Source organism: Thunnus albacares, chromosome 7 (assembly GCF_914725855.1).
Source record: "Thunnus albacares chromosome 7, fThuAlb1.1, whole genome shotgun sequence".
Classification (NCBI taxonomy): domain Eukaryota; kingdom Metazoa; phylum Chordata; class Actinopteri; order Scombriformes; family Scombridae; genus Thunnus; species Thunnus albacares.
This window is the reverse complement of record NC_058112.1, coordinates 3,242,508-3,265,758: the sequence shown is the minus strand read 5'-3', so window position 1 is coordinate 3,265,758 and position 23,251 is coordinate 3,242,508. Positions and strand designations below refer to the sequence as shown.

Here is a 23,251-nt window from a genome sequence, read left to right as displayed (position 1 = left end):
ATAATTAAATAAGATACAATGCAAATTTAATTAACTACATTAAAATCAAGGTAAGATACATTTCATTACATTAAATAAATATGTGTGCATTTTATAATTTGTGTCCGATTTTATGCATAAAAACATTGAAGTACACATGAAATGACAGAAATGAGTAGTAACTGGTATCAGACTGAATATTCATAATGTGATTTTATTTATTTATTTTTTGTAACAGTTGACCAAACAAATCTTCATCCTGTGATGAGGTAATTCTACATATAACACCAATTTCAAGAAATAAAAAAAAATGGATGACATTAATATTTTGTACTTTTAATAAACTGTCACAGATGTGATGCATGTAAAGTACAGTAGTATATATAGTATATATATAGTATATAGTCATAGTATCTGGCATCAAATACCCATCTGGGTCTTTCAATCCAGAAATGGTTTGAAATCAGCTTTATCTGTTGCAGTTGGTGATTCTACACTTACATTTCAAACAGGTTGAGGTCTGAAGAGTCCACTTTTGGTTTGAGAAATAATGCTGACAAACGGCCTCAGTAGTGAAGAGTTGTACAAGCCGTTATCTCCAGTGTTACTGGATAGTTTGGATTTGCTGGTGAGCTGACTGGTTCTTTATTAACTCAACCATCTAAATAAACTGTTAAAAAGCTCTTAGTGGTTTAGGATCATCACCTTAAAAGATAGGATTGTTTGTTGTTGCTTTAATAAGGATTATTCAGGCCTAAAACTCCCTCTTTAAACTTCACACCTACACTGTTAACAAAAGATGGTTCTCTAGCTCTCTAATAGATTTATACCTCAATCATTCTCGTTGATCCACATCTAATGATCTCAGTGTGACCTTGGGGAGTAATCGATCAGATCTGAACCGAGACAATACTTTAAGTCAAGGGTAAATGGATTCTCTGAAATTAATCACCTATACAAATGAATCACATGTTTGAAAAGAACAAAGGTAGACACATGGCATTTACCAGTAGTATTTATTCCATAACCATAGTGTGACATTTCTCTGACAGGAAGCAGCTTCCATGATTAAAGACATTTTCAACATTCTGTGTGTTGAATCGATATTAAATGTCAGGGAAATTAAGTTACACAGACGGATTATTGGACATGTGCATGACCATTTTATACAATTAATTATTTATTTACTAAAATTAAACCTGCTGACTTATTACAGATAATGGCTTTTTATTTGAAAACGCAAGACTATGATACAGCTACAATGTCAGTCCAACCAATCACAGGAGCAAACTCAGGGCGTTTTTTTCCCCTCACACAGATGGGACGGTGCCACTGCTCAGATCAAAAAGGGTTCAGGTTCAGGTAACATAAAGAACATACTGAATCATGTAAGAGCTGGGATGATTTCTGACTTTTCCTCTAAAATCTCTCATCAGTCCGAATTAAGCCCTGAACAAGCGGAGAGGAGAGAGTGATCTAGTGGTTGTTTCTAAATGAGCCGGGACACAGCGACATGAAACAAACTCAGAGTTTGAAGTGCAAACCACTTTTTTTTTTTTTGCTTCATCTGAGCTCTTGTACGAGGCAAAATCTATCAAAAGTACATCATCCCTTTTCTCTCCTCTGTAGACAAGCATGCAATAATGAATGAATTCCTCAAATCAACTGCCCTGGCTGTGATGTCCTCTTTCAGTTAACTGCATGAGAGAATCTTCTCATATATATATATATATTTATATATATTTATATTCAAGTAGGTTTAACTTCCACAGAGATGCATTTTACTGGAGTAAGTCAGAAAAAAAACCTACTTGCAATAAAAATGAGTGGCTCATTTACTGCTGGCTGACTGTCAGTGGTCGTCTGTCAACATGGCGGGAGTGAGAAACTCAGGAGTTTTGTTTGATTTCTAATGTTTTCTGACCCAAAGGGAGAAGAAAAGAGGAGATGAAATGAGGGGGGATGAAAGAGGATGATTTCAAACTCTCCTGAAATTTGAGGCACCTGAGTTAAAGCTCAGGACTCCTCAACCGTCTCCTGCTCTCCATCTTTCATCCCTGTCATATCTACTTTAATCCCTCTTTCACGTTTCCAACCTCATCGCCACCTCCTCTTTCCACCTCCCGCACTGACTACTTTTTTCCTTCTCTCAATTCTCTCCCAGTTTGAGTCGTGCGAACTCGTTAGCCATCTGTAGCGCGTCCTGCAGGCACTGAGTGTTCCTGCCCGTGGCCTGGGCTGACATGTCCTTGCCGCCTCCTTTTCCGTCCAGCAGGGGGCACAGCTTCTGAACCCACTCGCTGGCCTTCAGTCCGCGTTTAGCCACATCCTGGAGAGGAGGAGGAGGAGGAGGAGGAGGAGTGGGTTAAGCTTAGATCTGTTGCAGACACTGAGGACGCTGGATTTATGAATGATCTGGTTACGTTACCTGCGGGACTTGACACAGGCAGGTGATCTTTCCAGCGTCGGGGTCTACGGTGAAGAGCATCGCAGCGGTCTGAGGAGAGTTGGACTTCAGCAGCTTCAGTGACTCGTTCAGAGCCTGGGAGAGACGGAGGGAGAGGAGATGATGATGAAAGAAGAGAAGAGAGAGAGAGAGGATGAGTAGAAACAAGGAGGGAAGAAAGAAAGAAAGAAAGAAAGAAAGAAAATCCTCCTAATCAGCACTATTGATGTCTCAAGGTCAGAACTAAACGGGCCACAGAGCTGAGTTGGTCCCGTGGCAATAACACAACGAGATAAGCTGTGAGACTGCCGGAGAAAATGAGCAATACTGCAGTGATAAACTGAATTTTAAAATACTGTTTGCACTTTTCATTTAGATTTCTGCAGGATGCTGATCAAGTCTCAGGGTTTGGATTATAGATTGACTCCTGTATATCTATGCTGGGTCTTCTTTTATAAGGGTATGGATTTCTTTTGGGCTAACAGTTCATCAATATATTCAATACATTTAAGGTGGGAGATTGAAGTGTCTCTCACCTTTGCTGAGGCTCCCGTCTCCATCTCCATTACTAACAGCGGTTGGTTCCGGTTGCTTTCAATCACCTCCTTGGTCTTCTCCAGGACTCTCTTTTGGATGTCAGCTTTATAGTTGCGGTCCAGGTCGTCCATGGTCTTCTTCAGACCCTTCAGGGTTTCCCTCATCTCATCCTTCTGCCACTGGGAGATCACTGCTGTGCCTATCGACTGCATAGAAGACAGATATGTTGATAACACAGCACAGAGTTTAGAGGTTTGTCTCGCACAGAAACACACACACACACACCTACCTCCGTCATGTCAGCGATCTCTTTCTGTACATCCTTGTTCGGGGCCGTCTGCTGCTTCACCTTGTCTCCCAGGGAGGACAGAGACTGGTGCAGTGCGTCGGCTTTCCTCTGGGCCTGATGAACGCAAGACACACAGAAGCATGAGTGAGACAAGTGTAGAGAAAAGAGAAAAACAGGAGGAGGAGATGTGAAGGAATGAAAAAGGAGCAGAGTGGTGGATGGCAGAAGGCAAAAAAGATGAAGAAGAGGATCAAACTGCAACTGTAGTTTAAAAATAGTAAAGATTAATTTGTCCTCGGGCCTGAAGAGAGAGGGGGGAAAAATGCTAAATGCTCCTTTCCAGCTCTGAGTTCATCACAAGTCAAAAACAAGCTTCATTAAACTTTCATCAGCGGGGAACTTTTTCTCTCCAGGGACTCAAATAAGACATGCAGTCCTCTAGTCTGAGACTCATTTTAATTAGTCCGCTTCTTCTGTTATGAGTGGCAAGAAAAATAATTGTGACCATCAACAACCAACCAAGTAATCATTTAATTTTGGGGCCGAGACAAATGAGTGTGGGTGGATGTGAGTATATGAGAATAAGCTGGAAGAGAGTGCTTCAGTGTGTGTGTGTTGGTGGGTGTGTGTGTGTGTCCTGACCTTCTGGGCCTCTGTTCCTGTCACAGCAACAATGCGGCGGATGCCCTTAGCGATGGCCTCCTCTGAGACGATGACAAACGGAGCGGCGTGACCGGAGTTCCGCAGATGGCTGCGGATAAGAGAAAGCGACAGCAGCGTTACACGACTGCGGGAGGCAGACGAGGAGGAGAAGGAGGAACAGGAGCGGAGCAGAGAAAACATTACAAAACGGCAGCAGCGGGGAACAAGGGGTTCTTTGAAGTGGCTGCAGATTAAACAACATCAAAAGACAACATCAGAATGCACAACAGTTTACTAAAGTGGAATATTTTTAAAAACCTGAAGCGGTACGAGCTTCATGCAAATGGATCTCCTAGTGGTTGAATCAAAACCAGCTCTGAGCATGCAGGGTTGTTTTCAGGCACACACACACACACACACATCAAATATAACTTGGGAATCGTTTTGAGTGCCAACAGTAATCAAATGAAATGAAATGAAAGCCTCGCTATCATTGCAGTAAGAGCGGGGACGTCTTGGTATTCAGGTGAATTTTACTGCCAGGAGCAGACACTGTAAAAGTCAGCGGAGCAAGTCTAATCGCTGGATTGAGCTCTACAAAAATGTTCCAGGCCCTCTTCTGCACAGCGGCTCACCGTAAAAGAACCGCAAATCCAATTAATCGTTTCCACTTTACACAGCACCACTGGGCAGGTCTGCCGCTGCCGGCTTCATGCAGATGCAGACTTTTCTTCAGAGACGACTCTTAATACTCGGAGTTCACGCGTTATGTTTCTCACTTGATCCCGGCGGGAAAAACATACACAGTAATTAACGGCAACACTCCGGATGGAACGGTGAAACTGGCCGTTAAAGTGCTAACAGGTTCTCCAGCCTGACAAACAGTATCTACTTATAAAATCATCTCCTCCATTCTGGGAAAACAAATAAATAAATGTCTGTCATTCATATTTTTATTGAAATTAATATAATAAATGATTTTTTAATTAAGCAGGAGTTGATTTCTCCATTATGAGTACGCCCTCATTTATTAATGTGGTATAACTAACTGAATTAACAAGATATCGGTTAATCTTTCTTTTCCATCTATCTCACTAGCTAACTATCACTTGATATAGTTAGCTCTCTCCTTTAGCTTTTTTATGGAAACATTTTTTTATGCTAAAAAAACCCTTCAGTCTTCACTCAGTTTTGAGCCAATATGTAGTTAGTGCATTTAGTCTTGTAGCTGTGCAGCAGAAACCACTTGGACAGAATGACATAATTTCCCCTTTAATGATATCATGTTCTATATGTTCCGCATGTGTAGCAGCCACACTGCAAAGAATGTAGCGCAAGTCAATTTAAACCTTTTCCAATAACAAGCCCAGTCACACATATCAAGTCCTCTACTTATTTTATACAATTATTATTTTAATAGCCAATATTCTCTTGTTTATCACTTAGCTTGACAGCCTCATGATGACGGTTGGTGGAGTAATAGTCAGTATAGCAGGGTGATGAAGCTCAGCTCACTGTCAGCATTATTAGAAAGCCTCAACTTCAAATATCACAGAGATCTGAGACACAAAGCTACATTTTCATGCGGCGCAATTACATATAAAAAGTCAATGCAAATAGACATGAATTCATATCCGGGTGATGCAAATGATGTGATATGAATATGGTGTAAGTTGTGCAGAGTGTTGTGTGTGCAGGACCGGAGGGACAGAACGGTTGGTCTGAGCGTCAGAGAGCTGGGAGCAGAGTCAGCGTGACATCCAGAGTCACACTGGATTCTGCTCTGATCCAGAGCCCTTTATCAGAAGGGGGGGAGGAGAGCTCAGCATTTATTTTTTAAAACTTTTGGGATTTAAAAAGTGGATTTATCTTCACTCTGGCTTCTCTACCTGTCTGTAGCAGCAAGCCACAGAGGTGCCAACCTCCACTGTTGGGTGTTATAGTGGAATTAGTCTCTTTTTGTCCATGTTGACTGCTGACTGGAGGAGAATTGTACAGAGAGGAGAGGAGAAGGGAAAAAGTAGAAAGACTGGAGGAAAGTAACAGAGTCCCTGGTGAGTTTCAGTCAGAGGCTCAACTGAACATAAACACACACACACACACACACACACACACACACACACACACACACACACACACACAGTCGGTGCCTGCTGCTGCTCACTAGCTTACGGCTAATGTACAGTAATGTATTCTGGCTGTTTGAGGCAAATAAACACAAATGATCCCACGGTCGAGTAACACAAGGTGAAAATATGCTCGGTGTTTGGTGTGAACAGACCATTAGCTTTGTTGTCAGCATTTTATTTTTCAGCACAAACATAATGAAGTAAAGTGAACTAAGGTTGTGACTATATGTGCACTGTGACACGCTGGTTCCTAGCTCCTTTCAAAAAGTAAAACACAAATACTCACGTTCCACCGCAAAACTCGATGGAGGTGAGAGAACCGGCGGCGCTGTTGGGGTCGTCCAGCAGGTCCTGAACAGGGATACCGATAGACACCACTCGGACAGGGTCGGGGTAGGTCTCGTCGAACACGGCACGCAGACCCTGAATGGCCTTGGCTTCTGCGAGGGGGGCTTCCATAGCGTACACTGGCTGGAGAGAGCAAAGTACAAGAGGGAAAGTGTTATCAACTGCTGGTTTATATGGAGTTGATATTCATATTAAAAAAAAAAAATCACACGTTATGGCAAAGAAAAGCTCATTCCATATGAAACATGGAAGATTTGTACAAACTCTTCTCTCTCTCTTTAGCAGGAGACACTAAACATTTACTTTTAGAGTTAACAGTTGAGCTACAATCTGCAGCTACATCAGAATCATTCAGAGTAAGTATCCAAACACAACTATTTCTGCAACGTCAGACATCTATTCCCCCCCCTCACCTTGGCGTCTCTTATCATGGCACAAGCGATCTCCTCAGTGCGCCGGACCTCCCCCGTGCTCAGGGCGCCTTTAGCGGTGAAGTCAAAGCGCAGACGGTCGGGAGCAACCAGGGAGCCCCTCTGGTCCGCCTCTCCCAGAACCCCCCGCAGGGCGAAGTTGAGGATGTGCGTTGCCGTGTGGTTGCTCATGATGGGCCTACGACGAGCCTGAGGAGAGGAGCACGGGCGCTTTGAATTATCCAATGTCATCTTTTTCACCCATGTTCCTGAGGCTGGATATATTCTTTACTTTGATTTCAAACCCTGTGTATGTTCTCACCTCATCTACATGCAAGGTGACACGGTCTCCGACCTTCAGCGTCCCGTAGACAGTCCCCACGTGGAGGACGTAACCTCCTCTCACCTGAGTGTTCTTCACCGTGAACTCCATCCGCTGTAAAGAAAGAAAGGGAGAAAGACAAAGAGAGAGATACATTGTGGTTAGACATGTTTTTGTTCTGCTGGAAAAAAAAAAAAAAAAGGAAACAGACGAAAAACTTTCAATCCCATGAGTTTCGTTAGAAAGTTGGTTGGTGCTTTGTGTGTGTATTTTTTTGTTTGAGCATTTGGAGAATAAATATATGCTTCTAAAACTCAGGCTTTCAAGTGTTTGAAGTGTTTTAAGAACAGATACGGAGGAGAACATATAGACTCATTAGGTCAGACAGGTTTTCTTTGCATCTCTGCATCAAAAATATACATATCAAAGACAACGGAGAGTACTGACTTTGAATGGATCTTTTGAGGCAGATGGTCTGAAAATCACTTGTGTTTTTATGATTTTTCTGGTCCTCGCTCATGAGACAGAGACGAGAACAGTTTATTATCTTTCATCTGTTCTCCTGTCAGAATGGTGATATTTCATTTGGCAGCCTTTGTGGCCTAGCAGAAGTCTTTTTGCTTGCAGGCATGTTTTCTAGCAGACAGACCCACCTGTCCTATTTAGACAAAATGTTGAAGAGTGACTGAGATTCAGCTTTTAAGATACATCTCTCCAAGTAGAGAGGTGATTTCATTTTAGCTTTTTCTTTTTAAAACTGTAGCTCTGACCTGATGATATTAAGGGGTTTTTACCTGAATGCTGCACGTGAACCTCAGACCAAGATGTTTTTACAAAAACACTCTGAAACTACATAAGCGGAGCTCATTTGGTGTATTTTTGGCGCACTTACATCCTCTGCGCTGTCATCCTCTCGAAGGATGTAACCCTCGTCGAACGTCTGTCCTCCCTGCTCAGCGTAGAAAGACGTCTGGTCCAGCAGCATGCCGCACTCCTGACCCGTAGTCACTTCGTCGCAGAAGGCGCGGTCGCGGCGCAGAGCCAGCACCGTGGCTGAGGCCTGCTGAAACTCTGGACGCACAAAACAGGATGAGAGAGAGAGTCAGCGCGTGGATGTCCTGAAAATACAGCCCCGTCCCCACTGAACCGTGTTTGTATTTAGAGAGTTTGTACCGTAGCTGCCGTTGTCGTCTGAGCTGTATTTGTATTTGGGGGAGTCATCTGTGGCGGGTATCTGCTTGTTTCTCAGCTCCTCGATGGCGTAGATGTCTAACATGATGTGGTCCTCGTCTCCTGCACCCTTACCCTGGGACTTTAACTACATGCACAAACACACACACAAAGGTGTTATCATGTTATAGCACAAACTATTACTTATAACCAAAGAACATCATGGTTTTGTTGACCTATTTTATAAATTGGGTAATTAAAGCCTTCATATCTCTGTCATTGTAAGTCTAAACCTGTCTGTATCTAATAAACAACACTAGAAATGAGCTGCTTCCTCCAGACTGAATGACTGGTCTGCAGCTAAAATGTGCATTTTTTTTCCCCTCCTTTCATCGGTTTTGTTTCCTGAAATGCAAACAAGGCGACGATACTGCAGCCAACATGCACTTTTAATAAAACTGTGTGTATTTTCACAGAAGCTTGATCTCTCTCACTCGTGTAATGACACTTGTGAGAACACATGTACTGTTGAGTTTGTTTGTTTTTTTGTTTCATCCCATCTTTCTTGTTGAATTCCAAACAGTATAAACCTCATAAAAGATTTACTGCAAGGCTACTGAGTTGGATTTCCTTAGATTGTACAGGTGCATCTAATAAACTGGTAACTGAGTACATAAAGAGGCACAGTGTGTCTGCTGTTCCCCGCCATTTAGGAACTCACCCATCAGGCAGGGAGCAGAACTGCAGTGCCAGTATGTACACGTATATTAAGCTCACTGAGACAAGGTGGACTGAAGTTTGAAAGCAGTCTGAAGTTGCAATATACCAGAAAAGAAATCAATTTTTTTTGCAAAATCAAACAAGAAGGGATTAGTAAAAGCCTTAAAAGTAAATTAGGCTTTATTTAAACAGCAGGTGCATGGCTGCTGATTCTGTCTTGCGGTGCAATAATGAAGAACGCTGACACAAGGCAGAATAGTGCAACCACAAGAGAGAACACAAACACTGTTCGCTGAGGTTTCCCCAAACAGAACAGTGAAGGCCAAGTCCATGTTCTCAATTCACGCTCTGTGCCCTCCACCCTTCCTTCCATCTCCTTACCTGTGCTGCCTTCTTCTCCTCTTCGAAGGCGGCCATGTCCACCCCCATGCCTTTCTCCTCTGCGATGAGGGAGGTCAAGTCCAAAGGGAAGCCGTATGTGTCGTATAACAGCCATGCTGTGTCACCTGGACGTACAGAGAGGAGAAAAAAAAAAAAGCTACTTGATATACAGGAGAGACGTCTGTCTACAGCAAGATGCTCAAGTTTCCAGTTTGAGAAACCAAGATGATTTTAACTGTGGGTCAGTTACTGTGGTGACTTAACTCTGAAGCTGCTCGCTGGCAGCTTTTCATCAAGAAAGCCTTAAATTCTCTCTGTCTCCTCCCTGCTGCTGAGCCGGAGGGAACTAGCAGACACACCGTTTCATTTCATTGATTCACTTGATATCAAAGCTCATAAATGTGCAGAAATTTTGCCGAGAGAGGAAGATTAGTTAGTTACCCGAGAACTATGTTTGCAAATGTTACCCTCACATTCAAATATTACACAGAACAGATTCATCCTCAGCTCAGAAGAAAAACATTTTTTTTTTCTTTCTTATGTTTTTAGTGAATGGAGGTTTTTTTTATAACGCTGACGGCTGTCAGATTGTGCCGTGCTGAAATATTTTATTGCACATTACATCAGTAATCTCTGTTGAGACAAAAAGAGACTCCAGGCCCGTCAGACGTTGATCGATGAATAAGCTCATATTTCTCATAACATACAGGAGATGATGTTAATATTTCTCACTGAGCAGGATTGTTGTACAGCTGAAAACATGATGAAAAATGGACTAAATGTAATTTAAAAAGGCTGCATATAATCAGTTTTAACCATATTTCAGTGACTATACTCCCATCTCAGGGTTAGTCAGCTCTGGGTTCAGAGTTTGTTAAAGTGGAACAGCTCCCAGGTCTGTGCTGTTTTTGTTTTTCCAACAATGCAAATGCACTTTGCAAGGACACTGTTAGCCTCTCATTTTACTTGAGTGCACAAGTGATGCTGTATCCCCCCCCCTTGGGATAAAGAATAAGTAATTAAAAAGTCTGAGGTAGACAGTTATCTGTCAAAGGAATCCAATACACTGATGACCCTGGAGGAAGGCTCACAAGGAGAGCTGGATGTGCATCAATTTACACATGATTTTACACGTTTACGCCGTGAACGATTGCTTATTAGGATATTAGCTTTTCTAATTGCAGTCTTAGTGGAGTACTTTTAAATATTGAATGAGAAAGATCTGACACATCATGCGTGAAGGTCAGACAGAATGATGAATGAGACCAATTCATAATGCCAACAAACACATTCTGACTGGATTAGAAGAGGAAACAAAAAAAACAGCAATGAAAGAGGGAGGGAGTGATAAAGAAAACAGAAGAAAGAGAGAAAAGTAACAGAGGTGGTAAGAATGATGAAAGAGAGAGAGAGAAACAATAAAACAGGATGACTGATGTTCTGAAACTGTTCAGGAAGATAAAGAGTAATATCAGCAGATATTTGAAGCAGTTTTTAACCCTTCAAGAGTAGAGGTCATGTAATGCGTACACATACTAGTAGTAATGCAATACTAATGCAGTAATTATTCAGCGTCTCACCTGGGATGGTCTTGCAGTCTCCCAGACTCATGATCTTCCTATCGAGGATACGGCGTCCCCTGCTGAGGGTTTTGAGGAACTGCATCTCCTCCTCGTTAATAATGTCCTTCACCATGTCAGGGTCTTTCTTCAACTCTGGGAATGCATTACCCTGAAGAATGATAGTGACAGATGATGGGATCAAAGAGAGAGAGAAGAGGCAGAAAGATGAGATGAACAGGTGAAAGGTAGCAAAAGAAAGAGATGCAGCAGTCACTATTTAAAGGATTCGTCCTGAACTGGATGTGACAAATTACTTTTGCGTTAAATAGTGATAGAAAGCTATGATATTCATTTTTTTAACACTGAATTAAAGAAAACAAGGCAGGTGAAGAAAAAAAAATCTCACCAGGGATTCGACCACCACGTCCACCAGAGAGGCAAAGAAACCTTTCTGAGCTCCCAGCTTCTCATGGGAATAACGTACAGCACGACGCAGGATCCTCCTCAACACGTAGCTAAACATGATGGAAAACCATATAACCATAAGAACAACAGAAATAAGAAGAGCAGCCACATCGCATCATTTGTCTGTAGTGAAACTCTGTGTAACATAAGTACGTTTGTGGGAATTTCTCACCCTCTTCCTGTGTTGTCGGGCCGACCGCCGTCTGATAGAGCGATGGTGATGGTGCGGGCGTGGTCGGCCAGCACACGGTAGGCCATGTCGATACCGTCAGCATCCTCAGCGCCTACTTTACCGGTGTAAGGCCGAGCACCAGTACCCTGAAACAAACACAAGTTACGTCTTCAGTGTGTATCAGGTAACCATGTTTCTTTAATCACCTCAGGAGGGGATCAGAGGCATGCTGTCGTCACATTAAAGTCGTCACTATTATGCTAACTGAGATCTCCATTTCTGTTTTGATTATAAAGCAGGTCTAGGTGCTTTATAAATACTGTGACAGTATCAAACAACTCAGTCCACATATTCAGAAACAGTGCCGTTAAACAAGCTGTTTGGACTTCTGTAAGGTTGTGATGTCACAACTATACGTTCAGCACTTCCTCTACCATTGCCTTGGAGGGCCTCCTACAGGACCCCCCCACCCCTCCTGAAACTAACAAAATATCTTTATTTACCTCATTTATGTGCACTCATTTCATCTCAGCTCAGTGTGAGAGTCTCTACAGCGTTTTGCTGTCATTTACAGTCTCGCTAGTTTCTCTTCTCTCCTCTGATCTGTGTTTCACTGAGGGCGGGGCTCTTTCACACACACACACACACACACACACAGTCGCAGGGGAAAGACTGCGCAGTTGTTGGATGTCAGGAAGCAAATTAGTCATTGCACAGCCTTCCAGAGGTTTGATAACATTATCCTCAGCGGTGGCCATCACAATTTACTGGTGAGTTTTACCCAGAGCCCTGAGGGGTGCACTATGAAGCAAGTTCAACATACGCAGGCTTTCTTTGTGTGAGCTGGCTCGACAAACCCTAAACTCGCCATCAGAGACAAGTGGTATCACGACGGTGGATATGAACTTTCTTTGTTAACTCAGGCTTTCTGCTTCAGGCTATGTGTGTGTCCCCATAAAAGGGGCGTTTGGTGCGTCATTTGACTCTTTTCCGCACAAAATGGACCGATCGCGTGTCGCCTCCTTCAGTCAGGAGGAACAGATCATTATAACGGAGAGCTATGAGGAATATAAATACATTATCACAGCAAAAAGCAACACTGTCCCTGCAAATAAGAGAGGAATGCTGGCAGAAAATTGCTTATGTAAATTTGTTAATTAAAAAACGAATTCATAAATGTATTAAGATCATAAAATATATGCATTATATATGCATTGAGTGGAAATATCATATTTTACCACTCAATGCAATCTCTGTGCCTCCCACATCCAAAGCTCTTAAACTTTAAACATGATGCAGCAGATTGAAACATTATACTCAAGAAGTGCATTCAGGTCTGACTCTGTCCCATAATGAAGGATAAGTGGAAATCACTTTAGATTCTGGCCACATCAAAGTGAAACTAATATTATAGATTGAATATTATCTGTGATAAATACCGATAGATTCATCTTTTTTTGTTCAAAGTCTTTTTTCATTAGTTTTTTGGTTTTTTTTACAATTTGAAATACAGTTTGATATATTGTAACAAAATCCCATCCCACAAGTAACCCTAAGCTCTTGCACCATTACAAATTTACAATATGACATATCAAATCAATGGCAAGTATGGTAAAAGACTAATCAGTGTTCTAATAGCTGCAGTAGCAGCAGTGTTAAACGGACTTTGCAGGAAATCAGGTGGTTAGTGAAAGGACGGCGCTTTTTATTGCTGATTTAAGCCGAAACTCGGAACATAACCTGCTCCGGACCAGGTTAAGTTCACAGTATAAGTTACCATGGTGATATAGCCAGGTTAAAAGAGAACCCTGGCTTTAGGCTCAACATACTTCACTAATCCACTAATCTCGCTTTGTAGTACACCCCTCAGGTCTTACCTACAGCAGCTACAGTGGGCTAACACCAGTTACCTGTGGTTGGCCTGGGTGTGCGCCACTCAGAAAATAGTCAGCCAATCAGAGGAGAACAGCCCATTTCAGGCAGAGTGACACAGAGGGGCTGCACCCGTGGCTTGTACAGCTGTAACTAAGTGCTTTGTAACCATAAAAACATGCAAATGTTTGTAAATAGACCATGAAAATGAAAATACTGGGAAAAACTGTGAAAAGGGCATAATATGACCTCTTTAAAGTCAACTATGAATACAGCATTTTTCAATATACTAGATTTTAATTTCAGTTCTTCAATCACAATGCTAACTTCCAGTAATGAGGAAACACTGCATTGCTTTAAACAAGTATACAGATGTGTAACATTATTAGACCTGCAAAGTTCTGCATTGTGGGTCTTTCTGTACCTTCTGAATGGCTTCAAAGTATGGGACGAAGAGGTCGGTGTCATAGTTGGACATCTTGTTCTGTAGTACAGACACCAAGCGCTCCAGACCCATCCCTGTGTCAATGCTCTTCTTAGGCAGCGGCTTCAGCTCCGTCTCTGACTCTCTAAGGAGGGTGGAAAAGGAAAATAATAGTAAAAAACAATGATTCCACTTGTAGATAAGAGAAATGATTCCTCCTTTTCATCCTGCTACATTTGTGTCCTGGATCCTCTGTCATGTAAATCCACAAATTAAAGGAACCTTTTAAGAAACCAGATGAAGACTACGGCTACATACATTAACACATCTACATTTTAAGACAGCGTTTTGTGTGCATACAATTTGGGTCCACATTTGAGTTTCAAGTCGTTTTAGTAGAGACCTCTGCCCCACAGTAAAACACCTAAACAGCATTAAACCGGCTAAATCTCTTTGTCCTCTTTTCAGTCTGTGAACAACAAATCTACATCACAGCAAACATCTGGTTAGGAGCGGGACAGCCTGACAAAATCAGTATAAAACAAGGTTAATGACAACGTTGTCTTCTTAACTTTCTTCCCACACAGCCCCGACCCTCACTGAACAGCTTACAGCATTGTTTCACAAACGCTCAGTTTACCACATACACACTGAAACACCAAACCGGCATTTTAAGATGTACACACTCTGGAGGCTGTTTTGAAAAAGCAGAGGGCTGAAATGACCTTGTTTACACCTGGCATTAACATGCATCTCAGGTGATCTGATTACAAGTCAACAGCTCTAAATACAGGTGTAAACGCACCAATGAGAGACACAATGAGGATGGATTGAGATCCGATCACTCAGACCACATTCGGAGGTGGTCTGGGCCGCATAAAGAACAAATTTGGTCTTTGCAAAGAGAAATGATGTCCATGTTTATTTGCATATAGAGCGGGGAAGTGAGATCCCATCACAAGTGGTCAGGATGCATGTGGAGAAGCATGTAAATGCCAGGTGTGAACAGATGTACTTAAAGCTGTCCACTAGTGATCGGATCACCCGAGACACACGTTAATGCCAGGTGTAAACAGGGCCAAAAAGATGCTTTTACAAATCTAACTGGCTCAGTGTGGACTCCAGGTTTACTTAACCCTAATGATCACATTTCTTCAGCAGAAATCTACTTGTATTTACCTCAAGTCTTTCCAATTTAAATATTGTTATTGTTAAGATGGATTTTTATTAAATCTGGTCACTTGTAAACAACATGTTTACGAGTCAATTTCTTTTGAGTCCACAATCAATGGAAAGAACTGTAAAGAGCTGTATAGACAGAGTGTGTACATTTGATTCAGTATAAAACAGATGACGATATAGATGTGTCCATATTCAAACCTGATCCAGTGAATGCATTTTAATTTATGGTCAGGTTATGTTTAGTGTGTTGCTGTCACAAAGCTTGTGATTTGTGTATCTGTTGTGAGTTTATTTTGTCGACTTAACTGTCAGAAATAAAAATATCTAAAGAATAATCAAGAAAAAAAAAACAAATTATCTGCAGGGACACTTACATCAACACTTAATGTTTAGTCACAACCACAGCAGCAGTACAATCAGAGAATCCAGAGTAAAAGTTGTTGTTAGGGAGCTCTCTCACCTGACCAATTTGGTTGAGTTTAAATGAACTCTGGTTCAGATTGTTTGGGCTGGTGTGGAAGCTGTGACCTGTTCCACAAAACACGTTTAACAAACTGAAACTGACCCTGAACTCTGAGATGACAAACTGTCAGTTCAATCAACTCTGAGTATGTTCACTCTGAGTGAAGTGTAAAGTCATCATCAGTGGAGCTCTGATACGACAATTCCCCGTGACAACAGCTAAATACAAGGCAGAGCCTCCGTTTTAACCCAGGAGCTAGAAATAATAAGCTCTAAAAGCAAGTCATTCCCCATAGACCTCCATGTTAAAATGTCCAACTTTACAGCAGAAATAAACATGTTTACAGCCTGGTACAAACAACGGTTTTGGTCTTTAAAGCTAATTTCCCCTTTCATGACAACTGTACAGGGGGTGAATTTTTTTATAACTCACTTGTTTAAATTTTATTAAGCCGTAAAGTTCTGCATAACGAGGGACATGGCTGCTTTGAGTGACAGGTCCACCAGCCGCTAGGTGGCTTGTTTCAGCCATTCGGCCCACCTCTTGGTCCATTTTTGATTGGCTGGGAGTTAGGCAGCGTCACGCACTGCCAAGATGGTGACAGCCGGAGTGGCTCACTTTGAGCTTCAAAACCGCTCTTCAGAAACCAACGGGTGACGTCACGGTAACTACGTCCATATTTTTATACAGTCTATGCTTGGTATTAAAGTAAATTAACCAAATTATTTGTGACCTTTGTTCTGCAGGGAACGAGAGATGACAAAGCACCAATCAGGATCAGTGCAGTCAGGAAGTTGAATCTTTTAAAATACTGTAATCAGTTTTGGTGTGTTTGAGCCTGTTACCTGTTGAACTGGATGAACACCAGGTTCCAGATCTCCAGGACGTTGGGGTCGTCCATGTTCACCAGGTGAGCGGCGTCTCTCCCTCCGATACGGTCGTAGTGGATCTCACTGCAGGGACCGCAGGGACCGGTGTCTCCCATCTCCCAGAAGTTATCCTTCATACTGCCTGGCAGGATGCGAGCCTCCTCCATCCTGAGAGAAAAAAAGTGAGATTATCTAATTGAATAAATTCTTCAGTTAATTAGGTTAAAATGAAGTTCTGTGAAAATTAGGACATACGTGCAAAGTGGAAATAAAAGTGTGAAAGCGTCCTTGAACAAAACATGATATTTTTGTTCTGTGCTTCAATAATTAATTTTAGTACATGACCTTCATATTTACCCTCTGATATCTTGTATTTATATTTTGTAGACTTTCACGCTCTTAGTTGCAGCTGCTTTAGCAATTCCCATGAAGAATGATCACACAACATTATACAATTACTTTAAAACACAGACAGATAACAGTAGATGTTTTTCAGCATTCATAAAGATGCAATGAAAGATTAATAAAATTTAAAAATTGTATTAAAAAAAAGCATTAAAAAAATAATTCAAAGTAGCAGTTATTATCAAAAGTTGCAGAAAGATGCCTGACAGCAAATGCCTTCATCTGACGTGTTCACCAATACATGTCATTCCCAGACTCACCCTAGGTCCAGCCAGATTTGTTTGCACTCCAGGTCGGGCTCCAGGCCTGCGTCAGCATGACCTCCGAAGTAAGTGACATACAGGCGGTCAATGGGGATGCCAAACTCCTGGGTCAGCAGCTCCAAGGCCATCTTACAGGCCAGGTGCTGCAGAATGAGCAGACGGAAGAATGAGATGAGACAAAGAGGACAACAAGACAGAAGTTTAGACAGTGGGAAACACACACAGAGTAGAAAATATTATAGTGTGTGAACACTTTCCAGAATTAATACTTTCCTAGGAAAAAGGAACTTGACATGACTACAAATGTGCAGATTTCAGGGCCAGTATTTTCAGGCTCCTACTGCTTGTTGTGTATCCAGGATTATTTTGAGCTGAATTGTGACCCCAGAAATCATATTTTGAATTCACCATCACATGTAAAAGTCTTCATCAAGTTGGCAGAAAAAAACTTTTTGCTACATTAAACCAGGTTTTAACTCACAAAACCACTCATTGTCATGTTTTCTGCATCAATCATATCATTCGGTATAAAGCTGAATCACCCTTAATATCTAAATGCAGCACTCCAGAAGATAAAGCTGTAAGTAGAGCATACCTGCCAGGTGGGTATCAGTTGATATTAACTTACTGCTATATACTGTATTCTATATATTGGTTTCTGTGTATATGTTGGCTGATAATGAGCAAGAAATGGTGCAGAGATGCCAAACTAGTTTTGAGGTAATTTAGAAAACATCCGCATTGGTCGGATTATAATTATAAGATGACAAAAAAATGGACACATCTGAAAGGGATGACAATTTAATACCTTAAAGTAGTCCCCGAACGACCAGGACCCCAGCATCTCGAAGAAGGTGTGGTGGTAGACATCTTTCCCCACATCGTCCAGGTCGTTGTGTTTACCTCCTGCACGGATACATTTTTGGGTGTTGGCAGCACGACGCAGCCTGGCCATGGGGTGGGACGGATCGATGGTGTTGAGGAAGATGGGCTTGAACTAGGAGGGAGAGGTACAAAAAGCACATTTGTGTGCTGAGAGTTTGCAACAAGAGCCTTATCATTTCAGCACTGAGTCAAAACGGTATACATCAGTGTGTATGTATGAAAGAGCCAGCCTGAGGGAGAGAGACACAGATCGTTGGAGAAAGACGTGGAGAAGTGTGGATAGCTACCTGGTTCATGCCAGCGTTGGCGAAAAGCAGCGTGGGGTCATCCAGGGGGATGGTGGATGACGAGTGGACGTACTGGTGCTCATAGCGACGGAAGAAGTCGATGAACTTCTCGCGAATTTGAGCTGCACTCAAAGTGGAGTCCATTCTGATTCAGCTCTCTGAAAAAATATGCAAAAATAATATATTGTAACCATCGATCATGTTTAAATAAGCAGCTCTCAAGCTGACATTTTTAATTTAGCAGCATGTCCAATTAAATTGTTCTGGGTCCCTGATTTTGTTCCACAGGGACAACATGTCACTGTTATAAGGCAACACAGAAACAAATAATATGCTCTGATTCAATTTTTGTGTTTGTGTTGAAATGTTTAAACTCCCTTTACTAAAAGCAACAATTGTGCCTGTTCTGTGTTTAAGTTCCTGAAGTGTTTATGACTGCACCTGCTCAAAGCCAGTTCTTCCCGCTCAGTTAAAAAAACGGAGAAAAGAAAATTGGCCTGCAGGCAGAAGACACCTCAAGACGGGTTCCCACTGCACTTCAGCCCAAATTTGCGTCTGATACTTCTGTCCAGACAGGACTGAGCTAGTGCTGACTGGGCAGTTAGGGTGTGTCTGCAGAAAAGAGACTAGAGAGGTTTAGCACTTGATTGTCATGTCCATATACAGCTGTTATTTTTGTTTTGATCAGACTGTATGTAGACAAATCTGGCTGGATGATGAGTCCAGTGTGACACTGCTAACAACTAATTGGAGTTGAGCTACACTCTCAACAATTACATGAACTGAGACCAGTGTTTGGTGTGAGTTAGCTATAGCTCCATTGATCAAATCAGAGTTCTGTATTTTCATACGCTGCAACATACTGGACTGTGGTGAATATTTTTATAACAATCTGGTGAGGAAGAAAGGCTTGTTTTAATGCAAGGCAGCTCACACTGTTACAGACTGTTTATGGCTATTTAATGAATTGTGTAAACGTTTGTCAGGCTCTTTGATCAATGCTTTGGTGATCAGTTTGACAGGTGTGCAGAGTCTCTATTCATGATATTGGGTGGCTGATCAATCATGCTGATTAGATCCAGTATTGACATGGTTTCTTGTGAGTAAGATTTCCCTGGTTACACTCTAGTGTATCAGTACCTCTCTTAACTTGCGCAGTTGGCAAACAGCAGGAATTTCATACAGTACCTGCTAACATTACTTTTTTTTTTTTTTACACATTACTTGTATGATGAGGCTTCTGTCCTTTTAACTAACCATCTGTTGATGGTTTGGGACAGAGCTAACTGCATGTGTTATCACTGGTACTAGCTGCTGTTTCTCACTGGAATTCTACGGGTCATGTTAGCTTGCCAGAGTCGACAGATGCCTATACAAAAAAAAGTTTTAGAAATGCAACTGCATACGCATCCTCAGTTGTTTGTAAATGTAAAACTTCTTATTAATGCTAAATAGGGGGCGTTTAAAGTAAAGTGCTACCGATTTATCACAATATACTGTACTCACAGCTGCAATTTGCATTTATTTACATTATTCATTTCTGTCGATTATTTTTCCAATTAATCATTCACTCTATAAAACCGTGTCACAAAACAGTGAAAGACAACAGAAACGTTTTCCCACAACTTGTTAGGACATGCACCTTTGTAAGGTGGACATGCACCTTTGTTACGTTTATGTCTTAACAAGCTGTCTTGGCAGAGATCTTCTACTGTGTTATTTCCCTCCAACAAATTGGCCTTTGGCTCTTCACATAAACCAACAGCAGCTCAGGAATCCTGTGAGGCAGGAAAAACCTCTGCTGCAGGGCATTAATATCAAACTGACAACAGTTTTCATTTCACCACTGAATTACTCAGTTTATGATATATTTGGCTTTTGGGTTCTTTGTGCTCATCTTTTTTTTAATTCCAAAATGCATCTGAACAACAGCCTTAAGGCTTGAATGGATTGAAGGCAGCCATCCCTGCCACAGAGGATATAGTTTGGTCCAGTGGGGCTTCAGTAGTGTTTAACACTTACAGCTGCTATGAAGTACCTGCAATTCAGGGATCTAGTCAATGGACAGAAACAGAACTGACAACAATTGTGATAATCAATTAATAATATTAAGTCATTTATCATTTAAAATGCCAAACACAGCTGGTTCTGGTTTCCCTAATGTGAGGATTTTCTGCTTTCCTGCTCATAATATTGTAAATTTAACACCTTTGTCATTTTAAGGCATTTCCTTGAGCTTCAGGACAACTGTGACGCACATTTTAAATTATTGTCTGATATTTTAAAACCCAATAACTAATCAATTAATTAAAAAGATGGCAAAGATAATTGTTAGTTGCAGCTCTAATCTTTTTAATTAGTAACAGATTGTTTTGTGTAACAACAAATGGAAATCACACACTTGAGTTTCTTGAGTTAAATCCCAACATCTAATGACAGAGTCTCTGCACAATTAAACTAGATTATTTAAACCTAATTTGATGACAATTCAAGTTAAACTGAACTCTTGTCCTTAGCTAATTTCAATTCAAGTTTTAGATAGAGACAACCAAATCTTTGCTCACAAGTTAACAAGAACAAGACCACTGTAACTCCAATAACCCTCAATTATAAAAAATAAAATATAGATTAAACTGTAAAAGTAGTGAAGTGACAAACTTTTAAGAGTCACTTGAGATTAATAAAGCCACAATGAAAGTCTTTAAATACTGGTGCAGGCCTTTCAATTCAATTATTTCATATTGAAATATTTTTGCCTTACAAAAAAGCATCGTAACTACAGTATCACAAAGGCTGGTGTGCGGTCTATAATTAAAAGGCAGCAGAGTTTGAATTCCCATCAGAGGACTCGTTCATAAACTAGCTGGCAAAGGAAACCACACAGCTTTTGCCTTCAGCTCTCTGGGGCCAGCAAGCAGACGGTAAACAGCCACCATCCCCATCCTGACTACCAAACCCAGTTGGCAACCATAGATAAGTAGAGACAGTGGGTGATGGGATAGAAATTTCAGTCTTTGAGAAGAATGGACAGTTTGAACAAGTAGTGTGTATTGTGAGGCAGATGAAAGCTCACTAAGAACATCCATGGGAGAAGAAAATGGATCCACTAACTGACAATATGGATTTTGGTACATTATTTGTATGATTACTACACTGTTAAAGAGCTCAGGTGGATGGTGAATGTCCACACAGTTAGGTAGTAGAGCAGCCCTGTGCTTTGTCTGCTTGCAAACATATCAAAACTTAGCTTTGTCACTGGATTTCTACCACTGGGAGGATGAGGTTGCTGCAGGTCCAACAGAGAGTTAAATTTCATTTCTTACTATGACTAAACATCTGTTTTCCCATGCCACCTTTGCACCTCCGCTGGAAACAAGCTCACAGGAATAAGTGCCATAAAATAGTGCCAGTCATGTCAGACAAAAATCCCTCCTCTGGAATGGGTTGTACAGACCGGTATACTGCATTATGAGGTTGTCAGCTGATTGTAAACGGCTACGTTGGGTTGAGGCACTAGCTTGACAAGCTAAATGTTAGCTAAACAGGCTAACCTCAATATGTCCAGCCTGAGAGAGAGAGAGCGATTTCAGCACACAACTCTAACAGAAAAGCTACTTAGCTGAATGGTATTTCATTTCAACATCAGCTGGGAAAATGATAATACTTACAGAAATCGCTATTCTCGTAGAATGAATCAGTTACTGCTCCCAAACACACCGCCGCGAGCCCACGCTACTGCTCAGCCAGAAAGAAAGCTCAGAGTCAGTGGCACTCCCACTGCGGCTTCCCATTGGGTCAGCCGCACCGGTACGTCGGCGAGTCTCAAATTCTATTGGACAACTCCACAATCAATCTTAGCCGAGCCCGCCACATCAGTGCTACACGCGTCCGTGGCTCGGCTGATGCAATGTGAAGACAGTGGTGTCAAATCTGTACATATACAATCTATATGGTGTTAATACACATTTCTGCTTCACGTTTAAAAATCCTAAACAACATACTCTACACTAGTGGGTTGTTGTTTGTTTCAATTTTACCTTTATAGCCACATTTTGGTTTCAGATTGTAGTTATTATTTCTATCATAAACATAATTTTAAAATGTCTGTTAAAGATGTTATGATATATTTTGACTATTAAGACCTTAAAAATGATTTTACTGTTAATTATATATATTTATTTTAGTCCAAAATACAAAATGTGCAATACATTTCACTTACTATTTTATATCTGAACAAGCTACATAACGACCACTTGTATGTAAAGTAACGTCATTTTTCTTTACCATTTAATATATATCTCAGCACCACTCTAGCTGCACTCTTCACTTCTTTGAACCATTTTTATCCTGTTTACAGTCAACAGAAACTGTCTCACCAGTCATTCCTTGTGTATATTTCTGAAAATTGTTGTGTTGTTATTCAGTGTAAGTACATTCAGAGCCACTAAACTAGAGTCAAATTTCTTGTATGTGTGAACATACTTGGCCAATAAAGATGATTCTGATTCTGATGATTGTATAATGAGTAAAGTTTTGTTTGAGTTTTAATTCACAAATTTTATTTTTCAAAAAAAATATTACCAATATTTTCTCTTTTCTTTCACGATTTCACTGTTTTTGAACTCTCTAAAATCTCTATGAAACAAAAAAAGTATATGTAGAATTAATTATTATAATTACATTTCTGGAAGCATATAGAAATGCCTTTATTTTATTTCAATGTATTTTTTCGTCCTTGTCCTGTTTTGTATTTCCTGTCACAAGACTTGATTATAATTTCAATTATCAATAGACTTTGTTAAGTTTGGACAGTCATGAAATGGAGTGTGTTATGATGAATAGATAAAATATATGTTTTAAGTCTTCAAAAAAGATATTTCTGCTCTGCTTTATAAAGAAAGGTTTTTGTGCAGATATGCGTCAGTAAAGTCATTTTTGTCGACACTAATTGGTGTTGTTGTTGTTATTTGTTTCGCTGTTTAGGCTCTGTTATAGTCATCATGACATGTATCACCAATTCGGTAATAAT

The 23,251-nt window shown here is 41.0% G+C and overlaps 1 protein-coding gene across 1 annotated transcript; it reads right to left on the bottom strand.

Moving 5' to 3' along the window:
* Positions 1–978: 978 nt before the first annotated feature.
* Positions 979–21,996, bottom strand: aars1 (alanyl-tRNA synthetase 1). Its single transcript, XM_044356631.1, has 20 exons — positions 21,891–21,996; positions 18,223–18,380; positions 17,859–18,047; positions 17,048–17,193; positions 16,359–16,550; positions 13,869–14,013; positions 11,573–11,718; positions 11,342–11,450; positions 10,954–11,104; positions 9,374–9,498; positions 8,276–8,420; positions 7,995–8,173; positions 7,103–7,216; positions 6,784–6,990; positions 6,309–6,493; positions 3,894–4,002; positions 3,252–3,365; positions 2,962–3,168; positions 2,408–2,521; positions 979–2,308 (listed from the first exon to the last, which is right to left on the bottom strand). The coding sequence occupies exons 2-20, from the start codon at positions 18,364–18,366 to the stop codon at positions 2,129–2,131; spliced, it is 2,901 nt and encodes a 966-aa protein (XP_044212566.1). The 5' UTR covers positions 18,367–18,380; positions 21,891–21,996; the 3' UTR covers positions 979–2,128.
* Positions 21,997–23,251: the final 1,255 nt, after the last annotated feature.